General features: G+C 45.5%; 1 protein-coding gene across 3 annotated transcripts in view; it reads right to left on the reverse strand.

Moving 5' to 3' along the window:
* The window catches only part of NVL (nuclear VCP like), an 89,570-nt gene that overhangs the window by 59,973 nt on the left and 3,915 nt on the right, over positions 1-25,682 (reverse strand). For 2 of the 3 annotated variants that reach the window (XM_042975374.1, XM_042975375.1), the window contains exons 2-12: positions 24,847-24,920; positions 23,051-23,103; positions 22,870-22,969; positions 19,712-19,769; positions 18,067-18,324; positions 14,952-15,081; positions 14,675-14,751; positions 13,976-14,110; positions 12,099-12,200; positions 10,169-10,286; positions 7,449-7,593 (exon numbers count right to left, since the gene is read on the reverse strand). In XM_042975374.1, coding sequence (XP_042831308.1) covers positions 7,449-7,593; positions 10,169-10,286; positions 12,099-12,200; positions 13,976-14,110; positions 14,675-14,751; positions 14,952-15,081; positions 18,067-18,324; positions 19,712-19,769; positions 22,870-22,969; positions 23,051-23,103; positions 24,847-24,920 — 1,250 coding nt within the window. The remainder of the gene's footprint in view (positions 1-7,448; positions 7,594-10,168; positions 10,287-12,098; positions 12,201-13,975; positions 14,111-14,674; positions 14,752-14,951; positions 15,082-18,066; positions 18,325-19,711; positions 19,770-22,869; positions 22,970-23,050; positions 23,104-24,846; positions 24,921-25,682) is intronic. The other variant, XM_042975376.1, reaches the window with a different exon arrangement.

A 25,682-nucleotide genomic window follows, 5' to 3' on the forward strand; every position in this document is an offset into this window, starting at 1 on the left:
AGTCCACTTGCCTGAACCACAACGTGGCACGGGCCAGTGACCCGTGGGCCTCCAGGTCATTATCATGAAGGAGTCCCTTAACAATCTGTGTAAGACCCGGTGAAGAAAGTGTGAAAGCGGGAACAATGGTTAGGGCGGAGGCTCTGAAGCCAGCTCTACCACACAGTGACTGTCCTTGCGCGCCTCAGTTTCCTCACGCGCGAGCTACAGGAGCGCTCCATAGGCAGGGTGAACACACACACACACACACACACACGGCCTTCAGAACAGTGGCCGACCTACGGCGAGGGCCCAAGTGTTCATTATTATTACCATTCACACACTGTGATATTCCAAATTAACTCAGACAAGGAAATACGTTTTGCAATTTTCAAATTTGTAGCAGAGAGGAGTATTTTCAAGTGCCAAGCCAATGGACAGTGAGTTACAGAAAAGGCATCTGAGATCATGTCAGTGAACCAGAGGGAAGCAGGTGAACATTACCGACCAATGAAAAATTACTCAGGTACTTTACACACCAGCAACCCACAAAAGGCTCCATGACAGAACCATTTCCTGAAGACTCAGACCTTATTCACTGCATTGTACAAGGATACTAAGCAACTTCCAATGTTATGAAAAATAGCTCACACAAAGTAAGCGTCACCCGTTTCCCAGTTACAACTTGTATTTCTGAAAAAGTGTGGACACTTCCATTCATCGTACTCTGGGAACTCCAGAGGAGGAGAAAATAACCAGTAAGAGAGCTCCAGTTTCAAGATGGTAGATGTTTCAGCAACGTTTCCTCTGCCGGAAAAAAAAAACACCAAGAGGCACAAACTCCACAGTGAACGTAACTAGGAGGCTGCCTGGACACCCCCACCCCTCCCCCCGTTCTGGGAGGGAACTGCAGGGAACTTGCAATACAAGGATCTGCCTTTTTTTTTTTTTTTTTTTAATTTTTTCAATGTTTATTTATTTTTGAGAGAGAGAGAGACAGAGCGTGAGTGGGGGAGGAGCAGAGAGACAGGGAGACAGAATCTGAAGCAGGCTCCAGGCTCTGAACTGTCAGCACAGAGCCCGACGTGGGGCTCGAACCCACAAACCGCGAGATCAGGACCTGAGCTGAAGTCAGACGCTTACCGACTGAACCACCCAGGCGCCCCCATGATCCGCCTGTATTCTTACAAGGACTTTAACCAGCTGTCAGCACTGGGCTTAGGCTACAGGCTTGAGTGCTGCTCTATACAGAGAGGTAGGGGCGCCTGGGTGGCTCGGTCGGTTGAGCATCCGACTTGCGCTCAGGTCATGATCTCACGGTCTGTGGGTTTGAGCCCCACGTCGGGCTCTGTGCTGACAGCTCGGTGCCTGGAGCCTGCTTCGGATTCTGTGTCTCCCTCTCTCTCTGCCCCTCCCCTGCTCATGCTCTGTCTCTGTCTCAAAAATAAATAAATGTTAAAAAAAAAATTACACAGGGAGAGGTACTTATGCTGCTCGGATACTGAAAGAACAGGTGTTTGGGGGGTTCTGAGGTTTACACGTCTTCCTAGCAAAGAAGAGAAAGGCCTCTCAACACGGGGCTCTGTGTCAGCTCTAGCTGATGCTCTAAGGTCGGTAAATCCTTAAAAAGATTCTGTTAAGGGTTCCCAGAATAAATGATCCAGATTAATGCTATATTTGGCTATAAATAGGATGAGTTTTAACAAATTCTTTAAAAAATACACCTTTTATTTTGGAAGTTTAAGATTTACAGACTTACTGCAAAGACAGTACAGGGAGTTCTATGTACCACACACCCCTCTCCTATTAGGACAGTTTTGAGAATTAGTGACCCAGAACTTTGTAGATTACCCCTCAATGGGGGACGAGTCTGATATTTTTATGGTGATTAGACTAAGTCAATGTATCTGGGGGAAGAAGACGACAGAGGTGAAGCATTGGCCCCACTGGTCCCATCAAGGGTACACACTGTCGGCCCCCATACCACCGGGATGCGAACACCGACCACCAGGCCTTACGCCGTGTCTGGAAGGGTTTCCACCGTGGGGTTTTAATCCTTCGCCCTTTTCCGTACCGCACTCTGCAAAGAAGTCAACGTGCCCAGCTCGCATTTTAGGGGTAGGCAGTGGGAGTCCACCTCCTTCAGGGCGGTGCGTCCACACACATATTATTTGGAATTCTTCTGCACCACAGACTTGCCTCTTCTCACCCGTTTAGTCAATCATTTATCCATACCAGCACAGGCCAAGAGATATCTGACTGCCTGTACTCTCCAACCACGTTTATCAAGGACAGAAGTAGAGAATGGTAAATGTCCAGGAGAGGGCACAGAGTCAGAATCAACCTTTTTCAGAGAGGCGCGCTAACGAGAAGGAAGCGGATCTGTCTGGCGAACTCCAAAGACCAGGAACGGGAGGCCTCAAAGTGCTGGACCATGGAAACTGGGCCACAGCAGAGCCCAAAACCCAAGTGCTGGGAGTCGTGCGTGAGACGTGCTAAGACCCCACATCCTCCCCATGCCGCCTGCCAGCAGGAGAGGGAAGATCCGGGCACGCGCTCCACCGGGAAAACAGGATATACGGTTCCTCAGCATCCTTCCGACCTGCCTGTGTTGGAAGACCGGCAGCTAGACCCACAGCCCATGGTACGGTGTCAACACCTTCTCCTGAAGGATCTGAATCGACTCAACAAGACGCATCTTCAGCAACTGACCCTTGGAGGTTCCTGAGTAAAAAGTTAGCTGGTCGTCTGCTTTACAGGGGGGCCGAGCTTCAACAAAACAGCTTACATTGCAGATGTCCTATCAGCCGTGCTGTTAGAACAGAACCTCAGAGAGGACTCCCATTTGAGGACAGCAGCAACAGGACACAACAGAATTCACAGCAGACACTGCTGTTCTGACTTCACATCCGCTATCTCCTACTGCCTCTCACCGTCACATAAGGTAAGGGACAGACCCACACCCGCGCGCAGGCACTTGGAGGAAACACAGAATGTGAAAAAAGTTGCAAGAAGGTTAGTAAATGACAAAAACGTGGCAATCGTGGATTCCAGAAAAGTTACAAAGGTAAAGAAAGGTAAAGATGGGTGATCCTAACAGGTGACTTGGGCTGGCAGCGAACAATCCCCGTGCAGATGAGACAGGAAAACGCTACATACTGAAATGGTTTTATACCGCAAACCTATGGATGTGGTTCGGACATCGGATGTATCAAAGAATTATCAGTGAGCACGTAGGTTAAATAAAAAGTCTTCACCCGTTAGATTCTGAAGTATTATTGTGGAAACAATACGGTGCCCGAATTTTGCTTTAGACACTCCAGGAAAAAGCATGGGGGACAGACAGAACAGGACTGAAACGGTGAGGACTGTTTGTGGCTGGGTCATAAGACCCGGGCTTCACCATCGTGAGGGTTTGAAAGGCATGTCTGTACGCTCTCGGCTCTCCTCTTCTGGAGTCTGGGCTGACCTCAGCGGCTGGTCAACAGCACAGAGCACTGGGACAGATGCTATGAGACTGCCCAGCTCTGAGAAGCCCAAACTGTCCCGTGAAGGGAGCCACAGGGAGAGGGGAGGAGGGGGACAGACATGCGGAGACGCAGCCGAGCCAGGTGAGACAGGCAGGTGTGCAGACGCGCACGGCCTGGCTGCTCCAAGCTGCAGCCGCCACCTCTACAACCACACGGGAGCCGGGCCGGGCACAGAACCGACCAGCTGAGGCCTTTCGAAATTCTCTACCCACAGGGCTTGTGAGAGACAATAAAATGACTGTTGCCGAAAGCCACTACATTTTGCAGTGGCTTGTTCTGCAGTAACAGAAACTAGAAGAATTATATCAGACTGCTTTTGTGTACGTCGGAACGTTCCGTAACAAGATACTTTCGAAGTCCAGGAAAACACCAAGAGCAACCTTAAAATTTCTATGAGTCAGAAGCTGTGCTGGGTGTATTGATGTGATCCTTACGAGGAGCCTTTTAAAGCGGGGGTACTGTTCCCATCGTAAAGATAAAACGAGGCACGTTACCATTATTTCTTTGTTACGAGCAACCAAACAAAAGCTAGGATGAGTTAGGAATCTGGGAAAAGGCAGAGGGACGTGGGGCACCCGCCGCTACTTCCTCCGTCCCTCCCCAGGTCCCCTCAGAGAAAACCAGCAGCACAGAGGCTCAAATCAGAAACCTGAAGGGCGCCCAGGTGGCTCAGTTGGTTAAGCTTTGGACTTCGGCTCAGGTCATGATCTCACGGTTCGTGAGCACAGGCCCTGCCCTGGGTGAGCCCTACTTCTCTCTCTCTCTCTGCCCCTTGTGAGATTCCCTCTCTCCTGGCCCCTCGCTCATTTGCACCCTCTCTCTCTCAAAAAACAAAAACAGATAGAAATGGGACTATTCCTTCCTGCTCAATCACAGCTCCCACTTTCCACATGTACCTTCTGCCAAGAAACGCAACCCACTGGGTCTACTGGCTAAACGACTGATCACTCCAGATGCGCTCTACCTGTGTGCTCCCACCGGGCACCGCTCCGCTTATCTCCACCTATTGCCCATCTCCTTAAGCCCATCACCATCTCGTCCAGACATCGTAACAGCCCCATCGCGGGTTCACCAGAACCTACTCTTGCTCTTTTTCCCTTCATTCTTCATGCTGCAGCTACAATGATCTCTTTCCAAATAAAAAGTCTGTTTCCATCACTGTCTTGCTTACAGTAATTGCTTTCATTCCTTCCCACCACTCACAAAGAGGTCCAGAATCTACCAACTGTGTGTGAACTGCCTTCTGCATCCCTTGCCAGCCTTTCCACGCTTTATCTCTTCTACAGCCATAGTCTTCTTCTTCTAGGTTCCTGGACTCACTGAGCTCAGTCACCTCAGGGCCTCCCTGCACATGCTACTCCTACCAGGGACACTCTCAGCATCACGTGATCAGTTAATTGCTATTATTCTTAAAGTCTCAGCTTCCTCAGAGAATCCTTTAAGAACCCCCCAGACCAGGTCTGCTTTGCCTGACATATCCTCCCTAAGACCCCGTTTCTTTTTGTATTCATCGTTCTTCTGATCACTCACAAGTGACTGAAATGCCAACCGCTGTGCCAAATGTTAATTTTGCAGGATTCAATTGCAAAATGGAAAAGTACTAGAAATTTGTTCCAAAGTAAATAAAAATTAATATTCCTAAACCATACTGTTAAAAATGGTCAGCGTGGTAAATTTTATGTGTTTATTTTTACCAGAATAAAATTTTTTTAAAAATATACTCACTTAAAAAATTCTCACTCATGATTATATTCAAGAGCTATCATCTTTCAGGCTTTGACCCCATTCTACCCACCTGGCCTTAAACACAGCGAACACCTAACACCCCCTTCGTTCTGAGACACAATCCCCGCGCTGGCCGCCGTGACCGAGCCAGGCCACCCAGCCTGCACGAAACACCGACGTGAACGCCAACAGACCTCACGCGGAGTCTCACGTGGAATTTGGACAAACGGACAACAGGCGGCCATAAACACCCTTTCGTGCCAGAAATGTCTGGATTGCGTTAAGAATAAAGGAAAAAGGTACCTTTAGAGGAGAAAACTCTTGACAAACTTCCCAACTGAGTGACCGGACTTAACAGGACCGATAATGACACAGAGGAACACTCGGAGCCTCCTGAGAGGACGCTGAGGACACCTCACCACCCAGGCGGTATTTTGCCCAAAATGCCGACGCTGAGTCCCATCAGGAAGAGACGGTCAGGCAAGTTTAAACTATGAGGCACCTGGGAAATGTCAATGTCATGAAAGCACTTCCTCCCTGAAGAGGCAGGTTAAGGTTAAAGGGTCACATTGACTAAACAGCAGGTTTGATCCCAGAATGGATGCCACACAAAACACAAAACTACACAAGATCAAGAAGAAAGCAATTAAAATGGACATTTTAGGGGCAACCGGGAAAATCAGAACAGACCGTATGTTAGTATCATCGCATCAGTGTTAAATTTCCTGAAATGGTGTGAAATGGAGTGACAGTCACCCGGGGAAGTACTTATGGCTGAAGCGTCATCCTGTTGTCCTCCGTCTTCAAATGGCTTGGAAAAAAAAAAAAGGTACACACACACACACGCACACAAATATATGTAGGTTTTCTGCAGAGACTGGAAGGGAGTGTGGATGTGCGAGTGAGTGGTGCCCCCAGCTGAAGGGTGTGCACATACTCATCGTACTATTCTTTTAACTTTTCTATAGGCTTATATTTTTCAAACCGTGGCCCTCAGCAGAAGCCCTTTGACGCTGTCGATGAGGGAATGCTGGGTGGATGAACGAAGGGTCCTGTCTAGCAGCGAAGACGGGCCCCATGTGTCCCTCTCTCTACAGAAGGTGGGCACAAGATGAAAAAGGCTCGATAAAGGACACAGGCCTCTGCAAAGCAAGGACTCGTCACTCTTCGTATTCCTCACAACGCCTTCCAGAACGTACCAGCACACCCCATACACTCAATACATGTTTGTGGCGTAAATAGGAACAACTCAGACATTAACTATCATTTTGCGGCAGGTTAAACACACTAAACAAGCCTGAGTAGCTGCGTGACTGTTTAAACATCATACGTGTGGCAGTACGAGGAGCACATGAGCCGGACCGAATACGGTAACCGAGGAAGGAACTGCCAAACAATCAGAAGCTGAAGCACATCACATACGGGGAAGAAGGAAGGTCGATGCGCTCCTGTCTCACTCTCTCTAACCTTCTCTCCCACCACGTGCCTTACAACCACGTTTACTTCCGCGAAGCCTCCTGCCTGTCACCCCTTCCCTCCGTCACCGTCCTGTGACTGTTTCTTCTCACTACATGCCACCTACTCCTCGAACCACATACACCAATTTTAGTGTCACAAACTTAAGCCCAAAGCCACGACAGACACGGCGTCACAGAAAAACCCTTTATCAGACATCTATGCGCTGCCTCAACGGTGCCTCCCACACCTTCCTTGCTTATTGAGACACTGGCAGCGATTTCTTTGCTCTCCGGACATTCAACCCCCATTACTAGGAAAGGCTGGTCCTGCAAAATACAGAGACAGCTTTCACTTACAACTCTCCAGCTGCCTTGTCAGGAAACCTGTGGTCTTAGGCAGGTTAGTGGTCAATGCAACTGACAAGTGGGCCAGTGAGCACGCTCTGTTCCCCAGCTGCCCACACTGTCCCTACGTTGATCTGCAGACTCCATGACACCAGCCACCGTCAGGAGGACCAGACCAAGGGGTATACACACATACATCCACCATCACTACTGGGAAAACAGCCTGAAACAATGGCCCTGTTATTGACGAGCATGTCAGTTTCTTAAGTACTAATTTAAAGAGGGCCTTTTCCTGTCCAGGTCAAGGTTACTGGGACAAGAACAAAGAGAAAAAAAAAGGCTATGTGGTTTTTGTCACCTCTTGTTTTCAAAACATTCAGTTCAGGTGACCCGTGACATACGAAGAGTGTACCTTTCCCTGGATGCTTCATCTGGGATACCCAGGCATATTTCTCGGTCGAACCTTCCTGCACGTCTCAAAGCAGGGTCTAATGAGTCCGGGCGGTTAGTGGCTCCAATGACTAGGACCTGAGCGGTGGCAGCCATGGTATTCAGATCTAGTAAGAAGCAGACACAGGATGAATGGTGGATAAGGCCCCAGGGACGGAGGACGATCACGTTTACAGAAGTGGTTTAAGTGGCTACAGAGTAGTTCACATTTTGCCAGCAGTATGGACATAAAGCTATCATTTACTAATTGTCTAATACGCGAAAGCTGTAAAGAAAACAGACACACTTTGTCCTCAAGAAGTTCACAACCTACGGAGAAAGCCACGGGACACATTCCGTGACACAGTAACAGGTATAAACAAAGCAACGCAGGAATCCGACGGAAGACAGCACGGATTCTGATGGAGGACCGAGGGAGATTCACAGAGGAGGTAATGTTTGGGGAAAGCCTCGAAGGATGAGGAAGGACGCTAATAAGCGGACACACGTTGACGAAATCCACGTGACGACACGGTGTGAGCGACAGCACGGAGGCACGAACACGTGTGGCGTGCTCAGCCTGGGGAGCAGCCCAGCAGCCGGGTCTGGCAGGAATGAGGGGTGGCGGTCTCACAGCAGACGTGTGGCGTGGAGACGGGGTGTGCTACCGTCTGCGCTGCTCTGGCCCAATCTAGACAGTTCTAGGAATGACGGACCACACGGCCCCACGTGTACCCTTCCTTCGGATTACTGCCTTCAACTGAACCCAGGTGGGCCGGCGGGGAGTCTGAGGTCACACTCCTCATGGGTAACAAGGGAGTAAGACGCTAAGTAAGTACTCTGACATCCAAGACACGAGAAACTTGTAGAATATCCCTTAGCCAACCGGAAGCCAGGAAAGGGTTTTTCTGATAAGGCTTGTGTTTCAGGAAGACAATTCTAATGGTAATTTGAACAGAGTAAAGAGGAATACAGGGAAGAGCTTATTGCAGTCTGATCATGGCCATCAGGCGAGAGGAGAGAAGGTTGGGAAGAAACAGGAAACACCCAATTGCAGGGCAGCTGCAGACACAGTGGAGGGCACGGAGAAGGGAGAGACACGAGGGCCTCCTCTGGACCATAAGGAGGGAGGGGGTACTGCTGGGTGAGGACAGAAATGGGAGGGAAAGGCAGAGGGGCGACGGGGGGAGAGGGTCCGGCCTGGGACACACAAACTGTGACGGATCTCGCAGGCAGCCGGGAACAGGTGTTGGAGGCTTCTTAGATATCGAGGTTACAGATGAAATTTGTGTCTCACGAAGAGACACAGGAGACGGCTGGGAGATGGGCAGAAGGCAAGGAGAAGACCGAGTGGGAAACCTTACAGAGCACCTCTGTATAGAGGATGGGGGGAAGCAGGCAGGCATGGAAGAGGACCGGTGAGGACGGGCCGGAGAGCCAGGGGCCGCCAGAAGGACAACGGTCATGCTCCAGCCACCTGTGCCTACGACAACCAGGACGAGGGGGTTGGCCACATCGAACACTGTTGAGAACTACCGAGCTGACCTGGCACTCACTGCCTGCCAGGCACCAGGGCACAGTGGCCCTTGGCCAGGCCCCACCACACCTGCAAGAGGTAGGTCTGTAGACGAGGAAACTAAAGAACAAAGGTTTGGAGAGGTCAGCGCTGGGATGCCCCACGATCATTCCACGATGAGCCTCAGTACGATGGCAGAGGCGGACGTGGAGTCATGGGTGAGGTGCAGGGTGGCAATGGCAGAGGTGGACGTGGAGTTATGGGTGAGGTGCAGGGTAGAACAGAATACAAACGTGTTTACTTGACAGCAACTATGCCTTTGGCAAACCTCAGGGTGAGACGAGAGACACAAGGTGGGAGGTTTCAGTGACACAGGAAGGCTCTTACATACTTGATGAAAACTGCATAAAAGCTCAAGGAAGAGGTTCATGCTACGAGGTCACTACTGCACAAGCAAAAGAAAGTACAGGAGGTGGCACCTAATACTTCAGGCAGCATCATGAGCTGCACACGCATGTTCACGTGATGACGCTCTGCACGCGCTGAACGCCCCTGGGCTGCGACCGGGATGGGAGCAAAGCTGATCCCACTGCTGAGGCATGTGGGTTTTAACGCCCGCAGCCAAGAGGACGAGCAGCAGGAGAACTCTGTCCTGAAGAGAACCCTGCAGCAGTCAAGCAGCAAACACAAAGGCATTGAAACAGCAACATTTCCCACATGTACTGTTAACATACAAACAACCAGGGGCGCCTGGGGGGCTCAGTCGGTTGAGTGTCCAACTCTTGATTTCAGCTCAGGTCATGATCTCACGGCTCGTGAACCTGCTGGGGATTCTCTCCCCCACCCCCCACCCCCCACCCCCCGTCTGCCCCTCCCCCACTCATGCGCCTGCATGCTCTCTCTCTCTCAAAATAAACAAATAAACAAAAAAGATGCAAACAATAGGTTATATATAACAAGGTGTATGGTGCAATCTCAGCATTGTAAGAAGCAAAACAATGTCAGTATATTTCTGTCTGTGTATAAATGCATTAAAATAACCGTCAGATGCACTCCAAAAAATTAATGATCTAATTCTTTATGAAAAAGATTTTTTACTCTCAGCTTTACTCTCCTCACACGTTACTTACACTGGTAAAAGAAACACAATTTATCATCTTAAAATGAATGTAATTTTTTAAACTGACCGTCCATGCAGGTTAGGAGCTGGGCCACAATCCTTCGTTCCATATCTTTTGAAGCAACATCTCTTTTGGGGGTAATGGCATCAATTTCATCAATAAAGAGGACACAGGGTGCATTTGACTGGAAATAAAAATACCACAAAAGGCCATCATAAACTGGAATTTAAATAAAAACTTAGAAAGAAAAAAATATTTTCTCAATTATTGCTAAAATACAAGTTCTCTTCTAATTTCTTACCAGCTTCTACACTGGCCACGTTCAACAACCCTTACATATTCTGGGTGCAAATAATGACATAAAATTGATCTTTTCACTTTTTCTTAGTTTTAACTACAGTGACAACTAGTGACTCTCAAGTGTGCACAATGTCACAGCATCTACCAGGCATCTGCCATGAGCTGGGCAGGCCACTGAGGGTTTGTAAGGATCCTCCCATTTAATACGCCCCAAACTGCCATGAGATTTGAGCATTATTATTTTCTTTAAAGCGTATTTATTTTGAGAAAGAGAGAGGAGTGCAAGTGCAAGCAGGAGAGGGGCTAAGAGAGACAGAACCTCAAGGAGTCACTGCAGAGCCCGAGGAGGAGCTTGGTCCCAAGACCATGAGTCTATGACTTCATGACCTGAGCCAAAATCAAGAGTTGGACGCTTAGCTGACTGTGCCAGCCAGGCACCCCTTAAGTAATGTTATTAACCCAGCTTCCCGGCAAGGAAACTAAGGGTTACAGTGGTTAAACCTCTTCTGTCCATGACCAGGCGGTCAGTGCATGGAGGCACGAGGACTGGAGACCATGACTCTGACTGGCAAGCACAGGCCTGTAACTATCACGTATCCTCAGGATAAAGTTCTAATAGAATGTAAATGTCTTCCCCAGATGTTCCTAAACACCCACATTTTAATAGTGCATTAAATAGTAATTTAATAGTAATTAATAGTAATTTAATAGTAATTAAATAGTGAATTTAATAGTAATTCAGAAATGAATTACAATTAGGATAAAATCCAGGCTCGTAATTTCTCTGGTTAACAAGATTTTCTTTGTACAAGTTCAATTAGGCAAAAGGAGAAGAGTTTATCCTGGCATTTCTATGGTTGTTTTTAGAATGTGATAATCCTAAATGTTAAAAATTTTCATACTACTTACAAGTTGTTCGGTAACTTAATTTGTGCAAAGTAAAGTGACAGAAAATCTCACAAGGATAATGTATTTTCTTTTTTTTTTTAATGTTTGTTTATTTTTGTGGGGTGTCTGGGTGGCTCAGTTGGTTAAGTGTCTGACTCTTGATTTCAGCTCAGGTCTTGAACTCAAGATTCATGAGTTTGAGCCCCACATCAGGTTCTGTGCTGACAGTGCAGAGCCTGCTTGGGATTCTCTTTCTATCTCTCTCTGCCCATTCTCCGCTCACATTCTCTGTTTCTCTCAAAAGTAAATAACATAAAAGAATTTTTTAAAAAATATTTCTTTTTGAGAGAGAGAGAGAGATCGCATGCACACACACTAGTGGGGGAGGGGCAGAGGATCCAAGCAGGCTCTGAGCTGATAGCAGAGATCCTGACGTAGGGCTGGAACCCATGAACTGGGAGATCATGACCTGAGCCGAAGTCAGAAGCTTAACCGACTGAAGCTTAACCTAGTGAGCCACCCAGGTGCCCCAGGGTATCTATTTTCAGCAAACACCCACTGGGTGTGACAGCCCAGAACTTCTCACCAATTACAGTTACGCTTGATTTCAGACTGAACAGACGATGTTATCCAACAGTCTGTATCAGTGGATCTACTTTAAATATTTAGTCATCACGGATAACAAATCACCAAGTTTACAAGAGGATGGCAGGCGACCAGGCTGACAGACACTGGCCCTGGATGGACAGGCTCTCCGTGGTAACGCCGCACGAGCAGACAGCCCGACGTGGGTCACCAGCTGACTCACCACTGCCTGCTCAAACAATTCTCTCAGCTTCTGCTCAGACTCCCCAGACACTCCGGATACAATCTCCGTGGCAGCTACTTTCAGAATTGGGAGGTCCAGTTCCTGGGGACAAACACAGGAAAGAATGACCACATTTTGAAAATTTATCTTCCCCCTCCTTTTTCCTTATTCAGTCCCTCTCTCAAAAGTGAATTTTTTTTTAAAGTTTATTTATTTTTGAGAGAGAGAGAAAGGGCATGGGGGAGGGGGACAGAGAAAGGGAGAAAGAGAGAGAGAGAATCCCAAACAGTCTCTGCACCATCAGCACAGAGCCCGACGGGGGGTTCGAACTCGAACTGTGAGATCATGACCTGAGCTGAAGTCGGACGCTCAACTGACTGAGCCCTACCCAGGCGCCCCTCAAAATTTAATTTTTAAAATGACCTCTTTTCTGAGGAACTTCATCTTTTGTGTTGGTCCGATGAAAACCATTATTTAAAAATCTACAGTTTAATTCAAACACAGCGACTAGATACTTCCACCTGTTTTTACTTCACAGGAGTCACCATGAAATTGTCGTTACGTCTTCTGAATAAAGGGTCTTGAATCTGCAGAGACATGTTTACCCCCGACTTATAGCTGAGCCAGAACAATTTTTTTTCCTTAAAAAACTTTTTTTTACTGTTTATTTATTTTTGAGAGAGAGACAGAGTGTGAGCAGGGGAGGTGCAGAGAGAGAAGGACACACAGAACCCGAAGCAGGCTCCAGGCTCTGAGCTGTCAGCACAGAGACCGACGCATGACCTGAGCTGAAGTTGGACGCTCAACTGACCGAGTCACCCAGACACCCCGAGCCAGAACAATTTAATAGGAAAGGGCAGGGGTTGTGACAGTCCTTCCCGCTCACGCTACAGGCACTTCTCACCCCTGCATCCAGAGGAGGAGCCAGTTAGTCGGCAGAGGACAGGTTCCTGTCATAAAGGAGGAGCAGCCGCTGCGGCCCCACCAGCACGGAGGGCAACAAGCCTGCCTAAGCCCTACTCATCCTCAGGCTATTCTGAAAATCACTTCCTCAACCACGGGCAACCTGGGACCAGCTAGCATCCCACACTTCCTGTCTCCCACTCATTTCCGCTGTGACCGTGCACAGCGTTTACTTGTATGATAGCTGCTTAATGTCGGCCTCTCCTATTAGACTGAAAAGCTCCTTGAACGTAAACCTGGATTTTCTGTACTTATCGCTGTTTTCCAGCATCTGGCACGCACCTGTCACAGGACACTTTGTTCAACAGAGGAGCAAGTGAGGTAAACCTGTTGTCCCGTAAGAGCGCCGATCCCGCAGATCCTAACCTATTAGTAGCTACTATGACACGCTATTCTTCAAACTGAAGTCACTGGGACATTTTGCATTTACCACCCAACAGTTTCCAAAAACAACTCATGGGATGAAAATAAGATTGCTAACTTTATTTTGCCAACTAAGTATTATTACCATTTCAGAAACGTTATTTTAACACTAAAAAGTATAAGAACGTGACTCTGAATGGAGATTTTCAGTATATTTAGCTGTGAAAAACAATATAGTCCTTGGTTTCCTTATTTACTGCTTTTGAGAATCACTGGCTTAAAGGGAAAAAGGGAACTAAAATATACACTGTGTGTTAAAAAAGGGTATTTACAGCCATATTATTTTGCTTCCCACCCAACCTTTGCCATATAAATAATTGGATGCATTAAAAAAATAGCATCTCACAAAGAGCTACATGAAAGAGGTGAAAAATGAAGAGAGGATCAGTCCTCCTGGGAATACGTCAAGTCTGGTTCAAGCTGACCAAAGAGGAAAATAAAGACAAACAGAACAAAAGCAACAGAAGCAAATGCGTGTCAGCAAAGCTCACCCCTGCAATGGCGTGCGCGAGCAAGGTCTTCCCGCAGCCCGGCGGCCCGTGAAGGAGAACCCCACGCGGCGGGGTGGCGCCCAGGTGGCGGTACACCTCCGGGTGACGCATGTGGATGAGCATCTTGCAGACTTCCTAGCAGGGAATAAACAGGAAAGAGGTCTTTCGCGGCCCGAGAGAGAAGGAATCCAAGTGGAAGGAAACCTGTTCTGCAAAGCAGCAGACTCATGAGTTTGAGCCCTGGCTCTGGGACCCACGGTGGGACTCCACAGGAACCTGCCTAAGCCTCCGTGTCCTCAGCTGTGGTAACAGCTACCTCGCACTGATGATGGAAAGTAACCACCACGGTAACTGGCAGAGTAGACACTGGACAATAACTAACAGGGTTACTTACGGTTTGGGTAGTGCGCTTGAGTTTCTAGGAATCTCCATTTCTTCCAGATTGCCCAGTTTGCTGGCATATAATTTTGCACAGTATTCTCTTAGAATTTTTCGCGTACAACAGTATTACTTACAAAGCACGAACCTTAAGTACACCATAATTAGTGGTGGAAAAGCGGAAGGTACTGTTTCTTTTATCCCTCAGCACCCTGCGGGGTACAGGCCAAGTTTCACCACCACCCCCCCCTTCCAGGCTGCTTTCCGTGAATAACTGATTGGCAATATACCATCTGAGTAAAATTCTGAATGTGAACTAACTTTTAATGTCGTATCGCTGCCTCCAACATCTTCAAATTTCACCTTGGAGATCTGTAATTCCAGCCCCTTGGCTTTAGCTGGCAATCAAACGAGGAGACGAAAAGATTAGTGATTCAGTAGTAACTCAGCGCTGCATTTAATAATGTTTAAGTAAACTGAGACCACGAGACACCGAAGTGTTTTCTCATGAACCGCACACAGCAGGCCCCCCAGAACGACAGCTGGGACTAGCGAAGCCTCTTTCACGCATGCTCAGCCCCCCAGACCCGTGGCTCACCTTTCCTCTGCAGGACGGCTTGTATTTCTCCGTCTACTTCCTGAAGGTCTTTCTTCCTCTTGTTTCCCTTGCGCTTCAGCCTGCCTTTCCTTTTTTCATTACTCTCCAGCAGAGAAGCGTCTTTGGAATCCTGGAAAGAAAACAAATTTAAATATGCCATGCTTGAAATCACAATGGCAAGGTTTTCTTAAAGAGGGCTGTTATTTAGGCGCACCTGTCTGGCTCATTCGGAAGAACATTCAACTCTTGATCTAGGGGTCATGAGTTTGGGTGGAGAAATTACTTAAGTAAATAAAAGTAAATAAAAAACAAAAACCAGGGACGCCTGGGTTTTTTTTTTTTTTAAACAAAAACAAAAAGATGGTCATTATTTAAAATACCCCATTTCTTTTAAGTGTATTCTTATTTATTTTGAGAGAGAGAGAGAGAGAGAGAGAGAGAGAATGTGTGTATAAGTAAGGGAGGGGCAGAGGGAAAGGGAGACAGAGAATCCCAAGCAGGCTCCGCGATGTCAGCACAGAGCTTGACGCAGGGCTTGAACTCATGAACAGAGAGATCATGATGTGAGCTGAAATCAACGGTTGGATGCTTAACCGACTGAGCCACCCAGGTGGCCCTAAAACACCCCATTTCTGCCCTGGCACTTGCACCTACCTTGGCTATTCCTAACCTCTCTGCTCCAGGATGGTAGCTGCTGGAGAGCATCCTTCTCTTCCACAGCTGTAAAGCTCAGTTTATGCCCTGACACACGATTCTTCTCGTTAGAGTTAATCTCATGCCCATATTCCCAGAAGGCTGAATTTGCAACTGTATTATAGCCTGCCATAATCTGCCCTGTGTTTGAGCAACTCTCCTTGTTTCTTTCACGGGAGGTGAGATGCTCATGTTCACCTTTAATTTCTCACTGAGCTTTTCACCAGTTGGTCTTCATGTGATGCCTGATGAACCGCTAAATTAAATATGACTACAGAACTGCTTCGAAAGCCATAAAAAAGTGTAATTCAACTTAAGACTCAAGCTATTTCCTTAACCTTGCAATAATGTCCTCTAAAAACATGATTAACACAAAGAGGTTTGAAAAAGGTCTAGTGAAAATTCAAGAGGAGAATGGTTTTGCCACATCAAGTAAGTGGTTCTCGAAAACCACTTACAGTGGTGTCGTCCAAGAGAAACACAATGCCACATACAAAATTTTAAATATGTTCTAGTAGCCACGTTTAAAAAAGAGGGAAATCAACAAGTGAAATTTAGTACCTGACTTAACAAAATATACTCAAAATATTATCGTTTCAACATACAGTCAGTATAAAAAATTGAGAGGTCTTACATTATCTTTCATAGTAAGTCTCCAAAGTCTAACGTGTATTTTATGCTAATAGCACATCTCAACTCGTACACTAAATTTTAGTGGGAAATATTTAATTTGCATTTAGACTTCATAAAACTTACAGCTGAAAGAGTACATTCACATGCCCAAGTTGTTCCAAACATACTTAGAAGTTTTTTTGTTTTTTAATTTTTTAAAAATGTTTATTTACCTGTGAGAGACAGAGATAGAGCATGGGGGGGGAGGGGCAGAGAGAGAGAGGGAGACAAGAATCTGAAGCAGGCTCTAGGCTCCGAGCTGTCAACACAGAGCCCGATGTGGGGCTCGAACTCACGAACTGTGAGATCATGACCTGAGCTGAAGTCGGACGCTTAACTGACTGAGCCACCTAGGCGCCCCGTATTAGAAGTTTTCTAATAACTGAAGTATTATTTTACAAATTTAAATGAACAATTCAGTTCCTCATTTTCACTAGCCACATTTCAAGTGCTCAAGAGCCATGGGTGGCTAGCACTTACCACACTGGACAGTGAGCCCCGGGGGCATACTCAGGGCCTATCGTGGGACGGATCACTGTAAATCCCCTCTCCTAGGGGATCTCCTAGGGGATCTCCTAGGGGATCTAATGCCAGGCATTAGAATCAGTTAAGGGGGCACCTGGATGGCTCAGTGGGTTAAACGTCCCACCCTTGATCTTGGTTCAGGACATGATCTCACAGTTGGTGAGATGGGAGCCCCACGTTGGGCTCCGTGCTGACAATGGAAACCTGCATGGGATTCTGTCTCTCTGTCTCTCTCTGCCCCTCTTGCACTCGTTCGCGTGCCTCTCTCGCTCTCTCTCTCAAAAAAAAAAAAAAAAATCAGTTAAGGATGGTGCCCAGTGTGTTCACTTTGTGATAATTCATCCAGCTTCACTTTTATGTACAGTATACTGCAACTTACAAAGGTTAAAAAAAAGGGTGTCCCTTATTCAGTACATTTTCACGGTGTGCCCGTTCGTACAGGCTCCCTGAAGGCATTACCCGAGGCGCCACACGAACCACACAGCTGTTTCACGAGCTGACTTCCCTTCCTCTGACAACAACCAGCCTTCCAAACATAACACGCACACGAGGTACCTATTCTTTAACTCGCGCTGGTAAATGCACCTCGGAAAGCTCATCAGGCACAAATTCGACCAACCGCCTGACAACGACGTGCTGGGTGCATTTTAGCCAGGGAGACACCATGAAGCAAAACAAAGGTCCTGCTCTCCGAAGCTGAAGACAGAAGACAAAGAAGAAACCCAACTAAACAATTCTACAGTGAGTTCTAAGTGGTCACAAGGGCTTGACCAAAAGGAGAGGAGGCAGGAAAGAGCATCCCACGACGTGCTATTGAACACGTCAGTATGTGACTCTGTGAAGATTACAGGGAAGCAAGATGGTGTGAGTCACAGGAATCTGGGGGAGTTTCAGACAGAAGCATGAGTGCAAATGCCCCAGGTGACAGCGAGTGGGTGTTCTGCAAACAGCGCCAGGCCACGGTGGCTGAGGCGGGCAGCAGATGACTGAAGTGCCAGCAGGACAGCCACGCACACAGGGCTTTCCCGGCCATTACTTGTGAGGACTCTGATTCTAGACTGAATGGAGTCGTTCTTAATACGCGAAAGAACCACCCGACTTAATTCGTAAAAAGACATCTGCGTGTGGAGACTGATCTGGAGGAAGGTCACCTCCGTCAGAAGGCCGGCACTTGGAAAGAAGCGGTGGCGGTAATGGGGCCGTGAACACATCACTACAAAAATACCTCTCTCTCAGATCCTGGCTTCTTGTGATTGCTCTTCTCGTCTGCCAGGTCCATCCTTCCACCGGGAGTTCTATCAATAAACCACCCTCCCTCTGAACCCCTGGCAGGGGTCTTCGAAGGAATGGAGTCTGTTCCGGAAGGTGTCCGTGGGGCCGAGACGGTGGCTTCTCTGTGATCCATCTCGGGAGTCCGTGAAGCAGAGTCAGGATGTCCTTTCCGATATAAGGAGAGCAGGGAGCTGTTCATGTGATTTGCCGCCTGGCAGAAACACGACATCGCCTACGTCACCGCGCTGGCGCTCACGGACACAGGCTACCCGCACGAGCAGCCACCAGCAGCTTCCCTCACAGCACTTCCAGTCAAAAAACACGGGTGCTGACAGATGCTTCACCAACATTTCCTGTTCAAACAGATGTGCCCCCGCTTCACCGCCACTTAATAAATGAAAGTTAAAGAAAACCGAGGAAGCGTGCTCGCTTTTTAAAAATGTAACATAGGGGCGCCTGGGTGGCTTGGTCGGTTGAGCGTCCGACTTCGGCTCAGGTCATGATCTCACGGTCTGTGAGTTCAGGCCCTGCGTCGGGCTCTGTGCTGAGAGCTCTCCAGCTCAGAGCCTGGAGCCTGTTTCAGATTCTGTGTCTCCCTCTCTCTCTGCCCCTCCCCTGCTCATGCTCTGTCTCTGTCTCAAAAATAAATAAACGTTAAAAAAAAAAAAATTAAAAATATAACAGAATTGGGGGCCCCTGGGTGGTTCAGTCGATTCAGCCTCTGACTCAAGTCATGATCTCGCGGTTGTGAGCTTGTGCCCTGCATCTGGCTCCTCGCTGAGCGTGGAACCTGCTTGGGATTTTCTCTCTCCACCCCTGCCCTGCTCACTCTCTCTCTCTCAAAATAAATAATGAACTATTAAAATATATAACAGAACTGGGCTTGACAATGAGCTGGCCAAGAAGAGCCACTATTACCTCATCAACTCAAAACCAGATCACATGTCATTATCATCCTGATTTTGTCAATATATCAAAAAAATGGAATTACCAATGGGAACAAAAGAGAGTAAGTTATAAATTATCTGGCATCACTTAAATACGTCTCTTAAATGCAACCTTACTTATTGGCAACCGCAGCCCTTTAGCAGAAAACGTACCCTTTTCTCAATTTTTACTATTAATTCCCCTTTCTATTCCTGTGTACCCTTATTTCAGGCCATTCTCTTCCCTTCTTCTTCCTATAAAACAGGCCATAAACACAAATACTGAAAGGATGGCCTTCCCAAGGATTCCTCAACACTGTCCACAGAAGTATTGATGAAGATGTTTAAAAAATTTTTTTAAATGTTTTATTTATTTTTGAGAGAGAGAGAGACAGAGGGTGAGCAGGGGAGGAGCAGAGAGGGAGACACAGAATCTGAAGCAGGCTCCAGGCTCCGAGCTGTCAGCACAGAGCCCGATACGGGGCTCAAACTCACAAACCGCAAGATCATGACCTGAGCCGAATTAGGGACGCTTAACGGACTGATCTACCAGGTGCCCCTTGATGATGACGTTTAAATCTCTTATTCTATTCTACACTTTTTTTTTTTTTTTAAGGAGGGTTCATAATGACTAAAAAAAATAAAAGTGGGTCCATTAAATGTTTGGCTTACCTGTGGATCTGGGTAATCTTCCATATCTGAATCATGATCTGAAGAGCTTTCAGTATACCTCAGTAAGAAGAGGAAAAGAAACATTTTAAAGGCTTTGCTCCCACATCCTAAAAAAAATTACTACCCCAAACAAAAAATTTACTAAGGCAAAGTATTATGGTGCTTAAGAGCCCAGGCTTTGCAATCTGAGAATTCTGGTTACTGGTTACTAGCTTCTACTTAACCTCTCTGAGCATCAGCTTCCTTATCTATAAAGAGAAGATAACATGTAACGTTCACGTCTCTGAGTCATTAGAGGATTAAACAAGCTGACAAAGTCTTAGAATACACATAAATGCTTAAAAACTGTGGTTATTTTAATCCACGCAATAAATAAAAGTGAAGTGCAGAGTCCTATCAGACCCAAAGGTCTCATTAGGAACATCAGATGCCAACAAAAGGAAATATTCCAGCAAGCCATCAGTAAGTAATCGAGTAACAAATTCACAAATTCAACATGACCCATCTGTGTGACCAGGGTAGCTTTCCCAAGTCTGCCCATGAGAAATGAAGGTAGGAGAGATTTTCATATGATGCATGAGAAACAGGGATAAATCCTATTAACTACAAACTGTAGTGCAGGCTCAGCTCATTATAACCCAGAGTTGATGGACCCTGCTACTGTTCAATGGTGTTTCTTTAGAAAATAATTAATAAAAAAAGGACTCTTCCTAAGTAAAAAGGTTTACATGCATGACATGACCCATCTTTATAATTAAGACATGAATTCTTTTGCTATTCATTAAATTCTATTAATATACTTTTGGGCGTTTCTAATCAACGTAAAGAAGGTAGATTATTCAACTATTTGGAAAAGAAATAATTTTGCCTTACAATTTATACCCTACAAAGTGGATCAAAGAGTTAAATGGAATGCTATAAAGAAACAAGGATTCCACATATTGTTGTGAGACGTCTTTCTGAGTATTTCAGCACAAACCATACAGGAAAAGACTGACATATCTCACTAGGTAAAGATCCAGAACTTCTCTAACCAAAAGACACTTTTTTATTTTTTAAAGTTTGTTTATTTATTTTTGAGACATACACACGCACACACACACAGAATCCCAAGTATCAGAGCAGAGTCCAAAGCGGGACTCGAACTCACAGAACCGCAAGATCATGACCTGAGCCCAAACCAAGAGTCGGCTCTCATATGACAGACAAAACCCATATGCAAGCAACTAACAAAGGAAACATGAAACAGTCAAATAGTTTTAATCTCACTAGTTATCAAAAAACTACAAATAAAAACATCAATTTTTGCCTAGGAAGCTGGCAAAGATTACATAACAGTGTAACTAGGATTGCAAAGGTGCAGAGAAACACACTCCATTTTTTTTTAAGTTTATTTATTTATTTATTTAGAGAGAAAGACAGCAAAGGGAGGTGCAGACAGGGAGGAAGAGAAAATCCCAAGCAGGCTCCACACTGTCAGCAGGACTTGAACCCACAAACCGCGAGATCATGACCTGAGCCTAAATCAAGAGTCAGACGCTCAACCAACGAAGTCACCCAGGCACCCTGAAGTCTTTATACAAAGTTGCTGGGAATATAAACTCTTTACACTCTTTATACAAAGTTGCTGGGAATATAAACTGAGGCAACTTTTTTGGGAAAAGAACTCCAAATGTACCAGAAATCTGAAAAAGACATCTTTGACCCCAGCAATACCACTTCAAGAATTTAACATTAAAAAAAAAAAAAAAAAAAAAAAAAAAAATATATATATATATATATATATATATATATACATATATATATACACACAAAGATATATGTGCTGCAGGATTATTTACTGTGTGTACGATAGTGCAAAACTGGAAACAACCAACTGTCCACGAGTGTGGAACTAGTTAAGAAAATAATGGTAAATCCAAACGAAAAGGCAGCAATGCGGCTATAAGGTGAAAAGGAGCGATCACCACAGATCCTATAAACATTAAAAGAAAAACGAGGGGCGCCTGGGTGGCTCAGTCGGTTAAGAGTCCGACTTCGGCTCAGGTTATGATCTCATGGTTCGCGGGTTTGAGCCCCGCATCGGGCTCTGTGCTGACAGCTCAGAGCCTGGAGTCTGCTTCAGATTCTGTGTCTCCCTCTCTCTGTCCCTTCCATACTCACGCTCTGTCTCTCAAAAATAAATAAACATTGAAAAAAAATTAAAAAAAAAGGAAAAACGAGAGGATATCTTGAAAACTTTAAGCCAACAAATTCCACACTTCAGATGAAATGGGCAACTTTCTTTAAAAGTACAACCTACCAATGCTGATAGAAGAAGAAAAATAGGAAGAGTTCTTTGTCTAACAAAACTGTTCTCTAAATCCTTTCCAAAAAGAAGCCTCCAGGCTGAGATGAATTCTAACAAACTATTTAAGAAGAAAGTAACAGTAACATTATACTAATTTTTTTGTCAAATAGAGACAAAAAACATTTTCCAAACAATATGAAGCCAGCATAACCCTAACACCAAAACCTGACAAAGACACTGCAAAAAAGAAAAAAAATTCAGATCATTATGAATACAAACATAACCATCTCCAAAAATGATTAGCAAAATGATTTAACAATATATAAAAAAGGATAATATACCTGGACCAAGTTGGGTGTATCCCAGGACACAAGACTGGCTTAGCACTCAAAAATTAATGTAATTCACCAACAGAACAAAGGGAGACAACCATAACAGAATCTTTCATTAAGTGCATAAAAAGTATTTAACAAATGTAAAATCGATCCATGATAAAAACTCTCAATACAAACAACCTCAAGCCGTATGATAAGCATCATAACAAACATCTGTAACCAGGAGCTAAGGAAATACTCAGGAAGCCAAGGCCCCACAAAGGCACTAATGTGGCCTCTTGAAAGCTGAGTGGTAGTTCCTAATGGGAATGAACCCTCCAGCTACAGAAAACCACTCATACAAAGGCACAAAGAAAGAATCCAACCTCTCTGGGCAATAGTGAGCACTCAGTGTGCCCAAAGCAAAGGTCTGGAGAGATCAGGTATTCTGCACAGCCTCGCTGGCAAGGAAAAGCCACGGAAAATTTCACAACTGGCAATGTATGTGATCAGGTTCATGGTTTTCAAGTCACCCCCTTTTCTGTAATCCTTACTCGTTTTCCTCTTCACCTTGTCTTGCTCTTTTGGCCAGATGCTCATCTTCTAATTCTGTTAGATCCTTAGGTTCTTTCTCACTAGTAATTACGCTAAGTACTGAAACAAAAAGAAACAGTCGTGAGCTAAAACAATTCTTTAACTTCATTAATAATTCAGCTCTAGTACTAAAAGACTCACCTTTTTCTACCTGAATCCTAAAAGCATTTCTTTTTCTTCGACCATAGTCTATACTGAAAAACAGAACAAGAAGCTTAGTACAATGGTCTCCACCAACATTTTCCCATTAAAACCAATCTAAATTGATCCCATTAATTTGCATGAATATATAACTGTCACTGAATTCACACCGACCATAAGCTTATTTTTGAGTAACTTCTGAGTTTACATTTTCCCTACTGTAATTTTTTTTGGTTAGAGACGGGGTTACAGCATCAGAAACCCCGGTAGCTTGTACTGGAGGAGACAGGGAGGATGAAATGAAGGAAGGTGGCTGGACTTCTGGGATTCTACAGGAGAGGGGCCATCCAGCTGTAGACATGTGTTATCCTTCAAGAGAAGGGATGAACGCCTCAGAAGGAAGCTCAGAGGTTGGCAGGGTTTCCACCACCACCATCGGCCCAGGGGGCACGGGCCCGGGGAGCTGCACGGTCTCCTCGGTTCCAAAGGGCAGGGCAGGGCAGCCATCCTAGTGGGCCCACAGGACAGAGCACTGAAGCAAATTAATCCAATACGACTGGTATTGTAATCAGGATAAGAGGGGTACATGACTTTTATCTTATTCTATCCTATTCTATTCTATTTTTAGAGAGTAAGTGCAAGCTGGAGAGGGGAAGAGAGAGAAGAGGAGAAAGAATCCCGAGTAGGCCCCAAAATACCAGCACAGAGACTGACGCGGGGCTCAATCCCATGAACCAGGAGATCATGATCTGAGCCAAAATCAAGAGTTGGGCACTTAACTGACTGAGCCACCCAGGCACCCCAGAATAAGAGGGGCGCCTGACTCTGGATCTCAGGGTTGTGAGTCTGAGCCCCACTTTGGGTATGGAGATTACTTAAAAATAAAATATTTTTTTTTCCTTTTGTTTTTAAAATTTTTATTTTTTTAAGTTTATTTATTTTTGACAGAGACAAACTGTGAGCATGAGCTGGGGAGGGACAGAGAGAGAGGGAGACACAGAATCCGAAGCAGGCTCCAGGCTTCCAGCTGGCAGTGCAGAGCCCGACGCGGGGCTCGAACTCACAAAGTGTGAGATCATGACCTGGGCCGAAGTCGGACATTCAACCGACTGAGCCACCCAGGCGCCCCTAAAAATAAAATCTTAAAAAATAATAACACAAGAAGAGATTAGAATACAGACAGACACACAAAGGAAAGACCATGTTAGGACACAGGGAGAAGATAGCCATCTGCAATGCAAGGAGAGACAGTGACCATTAACTTCTAGCATTCACAACTGTGAGGACTTAAACTTCTGTTGTTTAAGCTCCCCAGCCTCTGATACTTTTTTATGGCAATCCTAGCAAACTAATATACTGAGAAGAAAAAACAGGAGACTTTGAAATATACAAAGTGGTAATAATTAACGGAGTGACCTATCAGGAGGGGTGGGATTAGAGACACGAGAGAGAAAAACTGAATCTTTAGTAGGAAGCCTAGAGATGTTTCAAAGTAGCCAGGAAGCTCAGGCAGACCATGCCTACTGGTTTTAATCCTTTAATGAGATACGAGAAGAGGCCATACTGCTGACCAGTCTGGAAGGTACTGAAAGAGAGGCAGCAGCCATTGCCCTTAGTAACGAGGACAGCGCGTTGCACGTAACAGGTACCTGATAAATCTTTGTATAATTGAATTCTGAACCTATGGACTGGTGAACTAATGCCAGCAGCGATAACATCAACTGAAAATTTGGGCGAGACGGAAACTCAGAATGGTAGGAAAGAAAGGCAAGAATCTGGAGACGACATCTCTTTACCTGTACATTCTTTGTAAATCAGATGCTAAAACTCCAGTGTCCACATATTTGCCACATCTGTTACTGGTGAGGTACTGAAACAGAAAATACAACAAATATTCAACACTCAATGTTTCAAACTCAGATTTTAATCAGAGATTGAGCTACTCAAACGTGTTATGCTATAATGTAAATTCATTATTAAGCGTATCAAAAACATAAATAAAAATTACTAAATAATTGTCAAGTCTGGAACCAGAGAATTTAATTAACATTATTAATCGCTATGATGACACAACAGCAACAATTAGAATAGCTGTAAGGTAGTGAGTGCCTACTGTATCCTAAATTCCCAAATACCCCAGAACAAAGCACTAAACTCACAAGGGCATCAAAGGCTATTTTGAATTTAAGGGAACATATAACATTTGCCACCGGTCCAATACTGCAGGAACTTCCAGCCCAAGAAAATTCATGGTTTCAATATTAAATCACCTTTTGATGGTGTCGTATTTTTACAAAACTGGGTTTTTAGCCGTTGCTGTAAGTAAATCCCATGCAAAAATGAATGTGGAACAGGAAATGAGAATGGCAGGGTCAATCTGATCCAATAGGCATACAAATCCCATTCGTGTGATCAGTTAAGAATGAAATACAACTATGTTAATTTTCCTTCCATTTTTACATGTTATTTTTTCAAAAAGCTACTAACTTATTTGGACTATATAGTCACTAAGTGGCTTGAATGTAACTACCTAATAAACAGACCTAGCAGGTGTTACTTTTGGCCTGGAGGCACCACGAAAAACTCCCAAGAAACTTGGTGTGCCGTGCACCTGCTGCATCACATAGTCTTT

The sequence above is a fragment of the Panthera tigris genome, chromosome F3, assembly GCF_018350195.1.
Source record: "Panthera tigris isolate Pti1 chromosome F3, P.tigris_Pti1_mat1.1, whole genome shotgun sequence".
Classification (NCBI taxonomy): domain Eukaryota; kingdom Metazoa; phylum Chordata; class Mammalia; order Carnivora; family Felidae; genus Panthera; species Panthera tigris.